Genomic DNA, 15,642 nt, shown 5'->3' on the forward strand with positions numbered 1-15,642 from the left:
TGAGAAAAAGAGGGAGAGAGGAGGAAGACAGAGAAAGAGAGAGAGGAGGAAAGAGAGGGGGAAGAGAGAGAAAAATGAGAAAAAGAGGGAGAGAGAGGGAAAGAAGGAGAGAGAGGAAAGAGAGAGAAAAAGAGAGAGGAGGAGAGAGAGAAAAGGAGGAAAGGAGGGAGAGAGGGAGACAGAGAGAGGGAGCAAGTGAAAGAGAGAGGAGGAGAGAAAGAGAAAGAGGGGGAAGAGAGAAAAAGGAGAAAAAAAAAAGGTGAGAGAGGGAGAGGAGGGGAGAGGGGAAAAGAGACAGAGAGACCTACAGATAAAGCCTAGAACAGACTGATCACTAATGGATTTTCTGGAAGGAAGGTCCATAGATTTCAACAAAACCTTCAACAAATTATGAGACTGCAAATTAAGAATCATATTTCAGAGCCATAGTTTTCAAACTGGGGCATCACATCCCTCTGGTTGTTTAGGGATGAATGGAGGTTAAAGGGGCTACAAGGAGGTGGGAGAGAATTATGACCTTCTGGACAAGAAAGTTGGAAAAGGCTCTGAATTAAAACAAGGAATTTGGGATGGGTGTGATCTAGTTAACTAAGTGTGTGCCGTTCCTGTAAATTAGCCTGTGACCCATGATCTATAGCCCATGAATAAGCCCCCCATAGAACAAAGATAAGAATCCCCATCACAGAACAGTGCTGCCATAATTGCCACAAACATCACAAGTAAAATAACAGTTAATAATTATTGATGTAGAGTAAAGAAAATTGGATTTATGTGACAACAGAGGTAATCCATAACAATGAAGCCGGGACAGCACGCCTGGAAGGCCTAAAGGGAGCCAAGGGAATTCTTATGGATGAACGTAGGAGAATCAGGGTAAGTGTGCATGCTGGTGCACTGCCTTTGTGTGGCATCAAGGGGGGCCCTTTTCCACTCTCCAGGAAAAGTCTATGCTTATCCATGCCTTACTTTAAATACAATATATTCATTTTCTTTACTTTACATAAACTTTGCTTCTGTTCTGCTATACTGGAATCCCAGTTGCCTCATTTTCCACTCTCCCAGTTTCTTACTCTCCTTTTGCCGGAACTGAACTTGCTAGTTCGGCTGGATGAGTTGAACCAGGTCCACTGACCAGTTCAAAGGTGAATTCTCACCTCCACCATGGTGGTGCTCAAAAGCTTTCTAGCCCTATGAGGACAGGCAAATATTTCAGGAAATCAGTGTTCATATTTTCACTTTCTGCAAGTTCTCCTTCCCCAAATCAACCTGCCTCAGAACTTCTTGTGGTCCCTTTTTCCATCCAAAAAAAGGTCTCCACTAATCTCAAGGCACAGATAAAGTAGGAGAACATTGGTAATAAATATTGTTGGAGGTAGGACTTACTTTATCACGGCTACAAACCAATGGCTTTAGCTATCTATTTTACGTTAGATTTCACAAGTGAGTTGGTTGCTACGGGTACAGCTACTAACACTTTTGTTTGAACAGAAAAATCACCTTCAACTATTGTCCAGCAGTCAATCTGATTAGTTTGACATTGATACAGACTTAAATTACACAGTGGTCATTTTCTATTAATGGACGAAGTTAAACTTAGCAGTTCTGAAGTTTTGATCACAATATATTTAAAGCATGTGCATATTAAATAACAATGCTAGCATTCACATCCCTTGCAACTGTTTAAATTAACCTTAAGAAACATTAGAAATTAATTTTTAAAAATATGAGAAAATATAAGGTTTTCAAAGTCTAAGTTAATTAGCTGCACAGACACACAGGTGCTACTCTGCCTTCTTTAGCATTTGAATAAACACAGAGCCTGAAACTCAGCAGGGAACAATTATAATTAAAGGAATTCAAGTGATTGGTCCTGAAAGTCAAAAGCACTTCTATCATGGCATCTGTGCTAAGATCAATGGGCATGCGTAAATGTCATTTCACAGTAGCAGGGAATTTGGGCCTTCACTGGACTTGGGTTAAAGTTGAGAAGTTCTTTTGAGAACTTTCAAATATCTTGGAATATAGCTATGAAAGAAAAAGGAGAGGAGAAATTCCAAGAGACAATCTATCAATTATGTATAAGAAATGTCAAATTTTACTTCTGAATTATTTACCATTTGCATGTTGTATCAAAAGTGAGTTTTTTAGATATAGTTCCAAGTATATTCTATTTTCTAAGGAAACCACAGATGATGTGATTATTTACTTTAAACTTAAGAACGGTCTGCACAAAGTAAAGGACATTATGCTAAAATGATATAGAGTAAAGTTATTTAGTTGGCTTTTTAGGTTTTTACATTGTGTTACAATGATGTAAGGAGAAGGGACACTGAGAAAGGAGCTTCCAGCCTGGTGTGAGAAAAACCTGGCCTACTGAACCAGGAAGTCTGGAAGGCCCATAAGAATGTGGGTATGAAGTAACCTAGGTAACCAATGACCAATAGAAAGAGAGAATTACTACCAATAGAAAAGGACAATACTGGCTAGTGGTGCAGAGAGGCCAATGAAAGACTTGCAGCCAATTTCAAATGAGGAATTTAATACCCCTGCAGGCCTTTCTCTCTGTCTTTGTCTCTCTTGCCTTCTCCCCATCATGAGAGGGACCCACTTCCAACTCTCTTTGCAAGTGCTTTAAACTTTTTTTGTTCTTCTTAAATAAAATCTCTGTTACCCTGAAACTTGTGTAAGTTACTTTTGCTTGTCATCTCCACTGCTGGTGACCCACCACTTTTATTTTCATTTTCCACTCATTTTTGCTCTCTTTTACCACCCAGCCTTGGTTGAACTTTCTAGCTCAGCTGAATAATTGAACCAGGTCAACTGGGTTTGGGGGAATCGGGACTCCCAACCTCCAACACTTTCTATTCATAGTTTCACGTTGAGACTAGTTTTCCAACTGGAATGAAACACAGTGTGAAACAAATTTTTGTTTCAGTTAAGTCTTGCCTATTGTATCTGTGAAACAATTTCTAATTCTGATTTCATCTATCAGAAGTGCTTCACCTCCCTGCCAAAATGAGATCGTCTCAGAGCAGAGTGAAAAGCCCCTATAAAAATGTAAAAGAAATTCAATTAGTCTTATCTTCTTCCTTTCTCTCATGAAAAATATTTTTCTTTACATTCATTCTCCAAATTTCATTTCACCTCTACATGTAGAAATATGGAGGCCAGTGGGCTACAGGGTCCCAAGATAATGGTGGCTCAAAGACAACATCTGGACACATATCTGTGTGCATAACAGCAGCTACCTTACCATAGATTTTCATTGGCTGAATATGAATCTGTAAAGAAACATCATAATCTACTATACAAAGTGTTTGTCCTTAGTCCATAAAAATGTATATTTTTCATAGAAAAGGTTTCCTAAGTAGTGAGTGGCCAGGTAGGTGGGTCTTGGTGGCTCTTTGGTCTATTACTACTGTGTTTCCCCCCAAATAAGATACTGTCTTATATTTATTTTTCCTCAATAAGACACTCTAGGGCTTATTTTCAGAGGATGTCTTCCTCCTCTCAGCGCCAAAATGCATGGTCTTATTATGGGGGTAGGGCTTATATTTAACAAATGCATAGAAATCCTGCTAGGGCTTATTTTTTGGGTAGGTCTTATTTTCGGGGAAACACAGTCGTTACTCTGAATCAAGCACCTTCAGGAACTCAGTATTCACCGCACTCATTCACTCTGCTGTTCTTAACAAAAGGAGAGAAAAATTGTGGCACAGTCTTTTGAAAATGAACAATTTGGTGATGTCTGGGTTTTATTAAATATTATAACAATATTGTGATAGAAATTATAGGCATTTTGTAACATAAACCAAGTGCTTCTGAATACTTAAAAAATAATTTAGGATAAACATACTTGAACCATCTGTCTTATAGAAAGTATAAGTAATTCAGATTCTTGATCGACACTATAGATTTTCTAAAAACATGGGTGAATAAGAACGGGAGTGCTTATATAATATTTCCAAATCTTTCGAGTTAGATTAGTGGTGCACAAAGTTCACCTAAGCATCTTATACTTTTCTCCTCTCTGCTTCTTAGGCAGTTCTTGATTGGCCACACTTTTTGCTTTTCATTTTGCAGTCTGGCAACTTTCACTTTTGACTAGCGTCTCCTTGTTCAAAGTCAAATTCACGTTCATTTCCCTTTTATTACTGACATTTCTAGCACTCATGTATACAGCTTTAAAAAATCATATGTGAATGAAAGGCAGTCTTTTGTTCCTCATAAATGCCTCAAACACTTTCTAAAACTATAAAATGCCTCCAAGTTATTCTTTAAAGACCTTTCTAAAAGGCATAATTGTTTTCTCTCATGTCTCCTTCAAACCACAAAAATATGAAACCCATTTAAATTGCAAACATTCCAGATGACACCTGTTTCTGATTTGTTTGCATTATTTTCCACTCCAAAGCACAACTGAAAGCTGAAAAATGTTTTGAACTCAGTGAGTGACAAGGGCAATTAAAAACTAAATTGGCATAATGTAGAAAAGATAAAAATCATTCTCTAATGAGAAGACAACCCTTTAAAATCTGGCTTGGATTTTACTTTTGTGTAGTTATGCTAAATGGTTCCATATCCATCCACCCTGTTTCCTTCTCTGGTGCCTAGGGCACCTCCGGGCAGTATAGTTTTGGTGTGGGGCACTGCCACTCCCTTAGGAAGATTCTTGGGTTGGAGAAGAGGGGAAGTTACAAAACATGGACAAAGTACTCTGGCCACATCCTGCTGCCACGGAGCAGCGCCTGTGTTGCTCACAGTGTCCTAGGAGGCACAAAGGACTATTTTAGATGCGTGAGATGTGAGGTTAAGTCCTCCCTCTGCTCTTGATTGTTCCAGTGCTTTGAGGCTCACATATCAGTGTAAGAATTAGTTTTAGAATGGGTACAAATCATCTAATTGGTATCACCAGGGTGGGTACAAATTGTTGCCCTTGACGTATCTGTACTGCTGGTTAAAATGACATAATAGTTGTTTTGGAAAAATATAATACCATGAGATAAATGTAAGGTCAGACAATTAAGTTCAGGAACTCATCCTAGGAAATATGTTCCATACACACCTGAGTATCACTGCGGTCACCTTTGAAGGACTCCTCTTGACCATCTGGTGACCATGGTGATGTTCAGCAATGAGGTATACAGCACTTTTTCTAGGATTAGTTTGAGAACTTAATTGTCAGACCCCATATGATACTTGCTCTGATGGCATTCCCAAAAACCAGTTTCAAATGCTTTGAATAGTGCACTAGGCACTGGCCTCAGTGCATACCTTCCCAAGGGGTGTGTTTCTAAGGTGATTTAAGAGTGATATTCAGCAGTGAGGTATGTAGCACTTTTTCTATGATGAGTTTGTGAACTTAATTGCCTGATCTTGTAAGTTATTCTAGTACTTCAAGTATCAGTAAAATGTTCTGCATGGGGTAAGTTCCTAACAAACATTGAGTGACTGAAGCAAGGGTGACCTAAGTTCACATTCCCTCTCCAGCTTAATCAATGAGGGCTCTCAAGGAGTGTGCATGGTGAATGGGTAGGGTCAAAGTGCTAGGGGTTGGCGACTAAGGAGATGCCATCGTCCACCCTGTCTTGCCTCCTGGAACACATTTTCCATCAGCTATATCCTAGCAAATCTTTTGGGAATCCCATAAAGAGGAAAAATTCAATTTAAATTTGCTGCTGAAAAAGCACTCTCTTGGAGATTTTATTTGCTATGCTTTATAAAAGGATATAGTTTCTCCATGACAGAAATTAATAAAATTCAGAAGCTTATTAATCCCTACACAATACTCCTAGATTTTGTCCACAAAACTGAGGGGGTTTCATAGAATATTTTAAAGCGTTTTCGAAGTGCTCACTTCTTTTTCATCTCAGTACATGTTGCAATATTCTAAACCTCATCAAATTACACTGCTCCTTTCATATTTGTGTGTGTATAAAAAGAGAACTACTGAGATTCACATTTTTTTTCCTTTCTGTTATTGCTGTTATAGAACCTATGAACTGGATTTTGATTTATTCACATCTTGTCTTGATTTGACTGTAAACATTTATGGGGAAGGACTGAATCTTATTTGTTTTAACCTTTTGCATCCTCTATCGCTAGCACATAATTGTCCTACACCACATGGAAAGTCAATGAATGAATCATTTAACTAATTACCGAATGATCACTCTGAAAATAATCTAATGAGGCTTGGCGCCCATGGCAAAGCGGTTACGGGGCCAGCCACATGCACTGAGGCTGGTAGGTTTGAGCCTGGCCCAGGCCAGCTAACCAACAAGGACAACTGCAACAAAAAAATAGCCAGGTGTTGTGGTGGGTGCCTGTAGTCCCAGCTACCTGGGAGGCTGAGGCAAGAGAATTGCTTAAGCTCAAGAGTTGGAGGTTGCTGTGAGCTATGATACTACAGCACTCTACCAAGGGCAACCCAGTGAGACTCTGTCTCAAAAAAAAAAAAAAAGTTAAATCTAATGAGACCAAAATATAAAACAATGCCTAACACAGAAGTAAATTTACTGAGTACTCTTCTTATTTCCCCTTCCACCCGAGCTGAATAGTGAAAAAAATACGTGAAGAGATCTATTCCCCTTAAGTTTTAGAAGTATGTAATATTAATCTGTTCGGGTGTGCTTGCTCCCAGTAAGATCATACAATAAATGTCCCTCAGCTCTTTTCCTTTAATTGCTCACATTGCTTTTCCTGTTACAGTTTCCAGCGGTTATCAACCTGCGGGTTGCGACCCACAGAAACTGTATTAAAGGACTGTGGCATTAGGAAGGTTGAGAACCACTGAAGTCTGCCCTATAGGAATTAGGATAAAGAGGAAGAAAAGAGGAGAATGTTCAAAGACACGTTCATCCTCTCCAACTCTGGTTTAACTGAAGTTGCATGAGATAGGCGTCCCCGAGTTTGCTCACCTTGGCACGTCTTCCCGTTGAGTGAGAGTTGGTAGCCAGGAGGGCAGAGGCACTGATAGCTTCCAAGGGTGTTCTTACACTCGTGCTGGCAGGTGTCTGTATGTTCACATTCATCAATGTCTGTTCAGAAAAAAGCAGTGGGGCGTCACCATGTAAGATAAAGGCAGACACTGCGACAGCCAGCTGTCAGCAAACTGTCGATACACAACAGAACAACTTCTGGGTGATTTACACTCGTGTTTAACAAGGCTCAGAGCTGGTTTACATCAGAATCTGTTTTTGATGATATAAAAATTTAAATATAGTATAAGATGCATAGTACTATGGTATAAAATATGATGATATTAAATGATATTAAATATAGTATAAAATTATAGTATAAATATTAAATATAGTATAAAATGCATAGAACTATGGTATAAAATATGAACATTTCTTCTGCATTGAAGTATATATAATCCAAAGCCCCACACTGGTCAATTTTCACGTTAAGTAAGTTAGACTGAAATAACAGAAGAAACAGATTTGGGCAAGACCTTAAACCGCCAAAGTGGTGGTAGAATGGCAGAAATTATCTAAAAGGTAAATTTTTCTATTAAGGTTAATTAAAACAAGAAGTATTAGTTTTTATTTTATTTAGACTTTGGCTGTCTCTCTCCTTATATCTCTTCCATCAACACCCAGGCAAAGCTTTCTCATGCATAGATACCATCACATGAAAATGGTTTCATTTTCATGATATAAATATTCATCAATTTTTCATACAACTGTAAAGTACTAATGGCAACGTATATATGTATATGCTTCTTCTTTATCTGTTTAAACCTTTTGCGCCTGTAATGCTAGCACATAATTGTTCTACACCACATGGAAAGTCAATGAATGGATTATTCAACTGGTTACCAAATGGTCACTCTAAAGATAAATGTAATGAGACAAAAATATGAAATAATAGTATTTGCTATATAATATAAATAACTATATATATAGTTGTTGTGCTACCTTTGGCAGGCCATTTAACTTCTCAAGATCTCAGCCCATTCTTCTGCCAACAGGGAACATTGAGACCATCCGCCCTACTCTACAAGTTGGTTGAAGTTTCATATATAGCTTAATACATGAGTATTTTTTAAACTATAAGGGCCATCTGATATTATTAAATAAGGCTAAGAAAATAGCAATAAAAATGAGAGTGAGAATAGATGGTAATTCAAAATTAATTAGTAGTTGTTCTAAGGATAAGGGATGTGATTTGGGAGGCCTGAGATTTCTTGTGACTAAGATTAAAATTTGCTCACCATCCCCGAGCACACTGAGCAGTAGAAGACTCAAGGAAGGGGACATGAGATGGCAACAGGAGTGCCATCGGGCAGAACTGAGGAGGAGACAAAGGGAAAGCTGGAAGGTGACTCAGAACAAAAGGATCTGTTCATTTTGCATATTTTGCACATGCTGAAAGTCTAATTGCAATGATTCAAAATCTGCTAATGATAAACACTCATCAAATATTTGTGAATGTTTTTGCATTACTTTAGTTACACCAAGTGTTCATTCCATGACTGGTATGAGTTATTTTTACTCTTTTCCTTTAAAATCTGCTTTAACCTAAAATAGCAGGAGAAATTTAAGTGCTGTTGAACTCCAACTAGTTAACATAGAACTTTCCAAAGTATGAATTTTAAAGTGGCCCCACGTGTGATGTCTGTGTTCAGAAAGAATGCGATGTTCTGTTATGTGTTGGGATCCTTCAAAAGCTAAATTTTAACTTAAGTCTACCAAGATTTCATAGTGTTAATTTGAGTCTTTTGTAATTTGCCTAGTCCTTCCAGTTAATTGAAAGCATTTGGTGTTTATTGCAAGTTGTTCTTGTTATGTAATTCCAAAGCTGTCGGCAATGTTGGTGTAAATTTCTTTATTAGTACCAATACTGTGACATACGCACTTACCATATTTTTATAAGTGTTTAAACCTATTAATTTCCACAAATAAACTTAAAGATCCAGAAATTGAAAATAGGAGTTTGCATTAGATTTTCTGGAATTGATCCTCACTGCCTCAAATAGTGAATGACGGCCCAAGAAAGATGATTTTGATAATAGAACATTGGTTTAATATATATAGAAAGACAAGACTCTACAATAATGTAAGTGCCGTCTTAGTTAGTAATGAAGAGAGAGAGAATGGGACTATTAATCAGGAATTCTTAAAATAACTTGGACATTCCGATAACTTAGAAGCAGCCAAGAAATGGCAGATAGTGTGGAAATGGTGTGGTCCAATTCCTTTGTCACATCATAAACAAAAAATTTGGGGGCAGGAAGGTAAAGGTAAACAGGAGACAAGAGGTTGTCTCAAATAAAGGCCGAGAGTGGATGGCCATAGGGTATGAAAACTCTCTAGTGGGAATGACTAGTTGGAAGAAACTTTGAAAGAGAAAAGGTCAGATGTTAATTCTCTCAATAAAATAGTAGTGAAACGTTTTAATGGGGAGTCAGGTCAAAACTGTGGGCATAAAACATTGTCAACACTCAGACTGGTTGATAGCAGGTTGAGAGTGGTTTTTAATACAATAAAAAGAAGAGCAGAGCCCACAGACTCAAATTAACTGGTTATTTGACCACATGGGACAAAATGTAGAGAGTTGTCAATGAACGCATTAATGTTTGATGAATAGAAGAAACTAGAATTGTCCACAGTTTGGAAAGCTGAGCACAAATGGGAAGTTTCTATATCCCTCATATTAAGCCTTCAGGTACATCACGATAACTAGACAGAATAGTTCTGCAAAAATATAAACACGAAAAACAAGGTGTAAAGGTTGAGTATCCAGAGGAATTGAGGATCTGCTCATAGAGGTGATATGAGAAGCTGGGTCCGTCTACTGTTGACCAGAAGACAGAACATCTAAGAAGATCATGATACAGGACCAGGGCTTGGAGAAAAGTAGGAAAAGAGATGGTAAATAGAAGTTTGAAGGAGAAAAAAAATATTTAAAATGGTCAGAAGAATTGTTTAACAGAAAGCACATGTAGAAGAGAATTAAGATAAATTTTAAAAAATGAGGTTGGCAGAGTGGTCTGTGAATTTAAACAGAATTCTTTTCTTCTTTCCCTCTTTATTTCCTTTCTCCCTTCCTTGCTTTCTTTTTCCACTTAACAGACAGTGAAGCTAATTCCTGTCTGCTAATTCCCCTTGGTTCCTTCAGTGACGTGCGCAGTGGGGATACTCAGAAATTGAGTTCGATGAATGACAGATGGTAGTGTTTGCAACTTAACTGAAAACGAGGTCTCAGGACTTAAGTTGGAAATTACGCTTCACTTTTGCAAACAAATAAAATTACAGACTTGCAAGTTTAAATACAAATATTCAGAGCACATATTTTAGAGGGATTGAAGCAACTTAATCTTGTCCTGGCTCCCATTATATTTTCAGGGACATAAAAAAAACCCCAATATAATCAAAGAGGGAAATTCCATGGGGAGCGTGTGGCAGCAGTGAATGGGATGTTCATTGTCCTGTAAGTGGACAATGGATGTGTAGTGGATTGTGTAGCTACAACTTTCGCTTCTAAACCAATGCTTTTGCATCAGTGAGATACAGCCAACATCTGGTGGTATTATGTTATGTGGCAGCCTGTGTATCCTTGTTAAAGAAAAACATATCCTGGATGCCCCTGACATTTATTTTTCTACAGCATTCCATTTGGCCATACTTTCAGGAGTGATCAAAAAAGAAACTGTTCATATAACACAATAAATTATTAAAATGCTCACATGCAAATACATCATTTATTTGAAGAAAGTCGGTCATAGTGTTAGGTGCCAGAATAAATGTCTTGAAATTTTGAGTCATTCCAGGCTTAAGATCAGATGTACTTCACTACCCCCAAACAATCACAGGGGCTGTCCGCATGCTTCGACTCTGATGAGTAAGTGAGCCCACAGAAAGGAAACGGAACATGGCCGACATTTACCTACGCATGTGTCATGCTTTGCCTCAGAGCCTTCGGGGCAAGTTTTCCTAATAGTCCTTCTAGTCCTGGAGAGAGATGTCCTGCTGTTCCTATACTCTGAGTAGGAGCTGTAGAGATGTGAGTACTGTCTGTACTGCTGCTGAGGTTGATAGTTGTTTCTCACAGGGGAGAACCGTGCAAGGTTATAGCTACTGTACTGAATGCCATAATTTGGCAGCCTCTCCAATCCAGCGCAAGATTTCCCGTCCCCTAATACATGTTGTCCTGGGGGACAGGTACACTTGAAGCTGCCGGGGGTGTTGGAACATTGATGTGCACAAGGTTTAGGCACTTGTTCACATTCATTAATGTCTGCTCGTGTGCCATGATACATAAAAGGAGAGAAAAAAAACACACACACATACACACACAAAACACAGGAATAAAGAATCAGTCTGGGAAACAAACTGAAGACATTATGTTACCCTCCAAAAGCCAGGAATACAGTAATTTCTCCCCAACTGTTATAAACAACTGAGAAAGCTTTACTCCTTCAGTTAGGAACAGAGAGAAAAATTCTGGAATTCTCCCTAAACATTGTTGCACGACATTGTTGCACGTATAGTATACACGTTTTGTTTGAACCTTCACATTGGAGCAGGTGACTCAGAAACCCAGAAACCAGTTCTGAGCATCTATCCTGTTTTTACTTTCAGTTGTGATGGACTCAAGACCTAAGGAACCCTGTTTCCAGTCTTATCTCCTTGACTAAAAAAACCAACTTGATGTTGTATCAGTTGGGCTAATTCGTTATACATTTTGGTATGTAACCATAAGTGAAACCTTGATATTTAAAATCTTATAAACACTATATTCAGATTGCTGAGTTCAACTAGCTAGAGATAGGCTAAATTGTTACAAATTTGTGTATCTTTCTGTTGGGGGTGGGGGGAAGATGCCAAAGGCTGTGCAATCACAAGCTCACACAATCAAATGTGCACATCTTCAAAACGTACTTCCTTAACTTTCTCTCTTTTGACAAATAGATCCTTCGGATGGATTTCTGATTTTTCTAATTGGTTGACAACATTGGAAACAATCTGTCTAGACCTAATTTTTCTAAGATGTAACTTAACGTTTTTATGCCAGTGACTTGGTCTTTCTGTATCCATCTTTGCCCTGCTATGCTTTATTCTCCCTACACCAGCCAGAATGACATTTTCCAAATGTTAATTCATCATATCACTTGTCTGATTGCTCAAGACCTTCTTTGTCTTTCCTTCACATATTTAAAAGAAAATATGAATTCTTTCTCGTGGCTTCTTTACCCTTTGCCTCACTTTGCTTCAACAGGACCGGCCCTTTGGTTGTACCTTGCCTACGACAAGTGTGTTTCTGTTTGAAGAACTCTGCCCTCAGCCTGGAGTGTACATGCTCAGACCTTTACAAAGCAGTGGCTCCTTAATTGTGTTCAGTCTCTCAGAGAGATTGCCTGGGCCATAGTGCTACCACCCTCCCTAATCTGGGTCAGTCTTTCCCCTTACCCTGTTTCTAATTTTTCTGAGTGCTTATCAGTATCTGACATAGTATTATATGTTTGTTTTGTGGTTTTTCTTTCCGTGGACAATAAACTCCATGAGGACAGAGACCTGGTCGGCCCTGGTTAGCATTATAATCTCACAACCTACAACATGGTCTTGCACAAATTAGATGCTCAATAATAAAAAAATTGTGGAATTAATGCAAGAGTGAACTTGACATCATGTGCCAAATCAAGCCACTAGCCACAGAAACAAAAAGGGTCAAGTGGGAAAATGTGGTCTTGAATACAAAGAAACCAGAGTTTCAAAAGGTAATGTGGATCTAAATTCTATCAGTGGAGGGAAAAATGAAATTGCATCTCTAGTTTGTATTTACTCATAATATTGATCACTAGCGTCTCTGATCTTCCATACAATTACAAGTTTTAGGTTTATGAACATTGCCATAACTATAGACTTTTAAATTTTCTTCTGTCTTTTCTGAATTTTTAATTTTTAATTAATAATCAAGGCAATGTTTGCCATAAATAATTGTTCAGGAGGCAACCAAGGTAAACATTTTCCCCAAAAGATTACAGTGAAGGCAACAAAGACACAGAATCATTTCTTACAAAGATATAAACTCAACAAATCCATATAATTTTTCAAAAAGTTATTTTGTGTTCTATTTCTAGGTGAGCACATGAAGTCTACACTCGCAACTCTTCCTGTGAATCGGAAAAGTGAATGAAAACCAGGGATGAAAACCAATTTCATCAATCTAATACCATAGTGGCATTTTAAAAAGCAACATAAAAAGGTAGAATGAAAATAGCAAATTTTGCATTAAAAACTACTTTAGTAGAAATAAATTAGTATTTTTAATCTTATTGAGGCAATAATTCTACCTTCTATCTTGTTTTATTCCCTCACCTAATGTCTGACATTCAAGTGCTGGTCAAGTTAGTAAGCAAATAAACACATTTCATTCTGAAAAGTCACTGATCAAGATGTTAAATTATATATAAATTGGGCGGCTCCTGTGGTTCAAAGGAGTAGGGCGCTGGCCCCATATACCGGAGGTGGCGGGTTCAAACCCAGCCCCGGCCAAAAACTGCAAAAAAAAGAAAAAAAATTATATATAAATTATAGCAGCTAAATAAAAGACTAAAATGATATATCATGTATTCCTGCTATTAAAAGGCATCCCTTTTAAAGGAGTTTCTAGTGATGCTCTGAGTTTGAAGATTTGCTATGTGAAACATCCTATGCTAGAGACTATATAAAGACAGAACTAAGTATTTTTTGGAGAATTAGCTGTAAATAATTGTTCAGAAGGCAACCAAGGTAACTAATTTGAAAAAAGTAACATGAAAAATTCAGGAGGTAGAATTTAAAAGCCCAGACTTTTTTTTTTCCAGCATGTAACTATTCTAAGAAAAAAAATGCAGTTTGATAGATGAGTTTCTTGATTAAAAATGCATTAATTTTTTTCAAAGTATGTGGTTACCTTCTTACAGGTATTGTCTCTTATCTGCCTTACTTTATATTCAATTATAACTAAAACAGGAAACAAGCAGGTGGGACAGATGAATGAAATATTTATAGCAAAATTGCACATAATAAGCACTAAATATATGGTAAGTAAAGTAATAATTACCAAAAGGCTTAATTGGGATTCATATTTTAATCTCTTATACCCAAACTTTCATTCTACACACAGATACACTTTATATTTAAATAAAATGTATCTATGCAAACATTGATGTCGTGTGCAGAGATATCATTGATGAGATCATCTTGATCATTAAGTTGTCATGGCAACAATATTAGAACCTTATTCTTATATGCGTGATATATAGGAAGCATTCACTAAGTGATTATTGCCACATGAAATGTTCCTGTAAACTGAACTCAATATGAAGTCTCCAAATAATAAGAATAAACAATAAGAAGTATCCAAATTATATTGGGAAGTATGTAAACCAAGTTATATACCTTTTAACCACAGCAAGAGACCGTTTGAAGATAGAGAGATTGATCCTGAGCAAACTGGTAAGGCTAGGTGACTGTATTAGCAGCTTTATTACTCAGAGTTCCTGTTAACTTACCCATACAGGGTCTTCCAACTCCTTGAGACCGATAACCTCTGGGGCAGACACAACGATAGCTGCCTCTTGTATTTTCACATATCTGGTTATATCGGCACTGATGGGTCCCATCTTTACATTCATCAATGTCTACAGACATGGAGGCAATAAAAAGTGGTAACATTTTGCAAACCCAAAGTCATCATATTTAAAGTTAACATTCCGACCAGGCACAGTGGCTTATGCCTATAATCCTAGTGTTCTGGGAGACTGAGGCAGGAGGATGGATCCCTTGAGCTCAGGAGTTTGAGACCAGCCTGAGCAAGAGGCTGCATCTCTACTAAAAACAGGAACACTAGCCAGGCATCATGGCAGGGAGGCTGAGGCAAGAGGATCACTTGAGACCAGGAATTTGAGGTTTCTGTGAGCTATGTTAAAATAAAATTAACATTCCACAGAACTGCCAAAGTAGTTCTCACCATGTGGTTGAAACTTGGAGTCAAATCTTGAGTTCAAGTTCCACCTTTGCCACTTACGAACTGGCTCCTTTCCTTCTCCCTGCTTCCAACTACGGAAAGGGTTTTAGTCGCAGCTGTTTTTCCTCCTTCTCTGCATTCCTTCCTCCTTCACCATTTATTTACACTAGTGATGATTGTTTAGGCAGACTGAGATGGAGAGTGCTGCATCACTCTCCATCTTGATCCCCAGTCCCACCTTTCCAGCTGCTGGCTGGACGTCCTCATCTCACTGTTTTACCATTGCTTCAAGCCAAGTGTGGCCCCAGTGTCTCACCTCTACCCCCTTATTTAGGGTAGCAGCACTCCTTCCCGCCTTCCCAGTCCTCCAGCTAGTGCCAGAGTAATCGTTAACTTAATTCCCTCAATCAGTTGACAAGATTGGGTAATTCTATTTCCTTCACTCAAACCTTATATTTCCACATTTCCAGCCCCTCTTAGCTTATATTTTTGCTATAGCTTCTTACACAGTCTTCTGATCTTTCAACTCATCTCATGCATAATTAAGGAGTCAATGATCCTAAAAATATTTGCAGTTGCTGCACCTGATGCTGTACCTGATAACTGTACCTGATGCTGTAATTTGGCTGCTACTCTTAGTAATTAAGATAAATGTTTACCTGTATCCATAGTGTTAGAGTCTTT

General features: G+C 38.0%; 1 protein-coding gene across 1 annotated transcript in view; it reads right to left on the reverse strand.

The window, feature by feature from the left end:
* HMCN1 (hemicentin 1) overlaps positions 1-15,642 on the reverse strand; it is a 440,557-nt gene that overhangs the window by 3,113 nt on the left and 421,802 nt on the right. The window contains 3 exon segments of the mRNA XM_003785789.2: positions 6,921-7,040; positions 10,894-11,244; positions 14,504-14,632. Coding sequence (XP_003785837.1) covers positions 6,921-7,040; positions 10,894-11,244; positions 14,504-14,632 — 600 coding nt within the window.

Source organism: Otolemur garnettii, unplaced genomic scaffold (assembly GCF_000181295.1).
Source record: "Otolemur garnettii isolate 467f Iridium unplaced genomic scaffold, OtoGar3 scaffold00016, whole genome shotgun sequence".
NCBI classification, from domain to species: domain Eukaryota; kingdom Metazoa; phylum Chordata; class Mammalia; order Primates; family Galagidae; genus Otolemur; species Otolemur garnettii.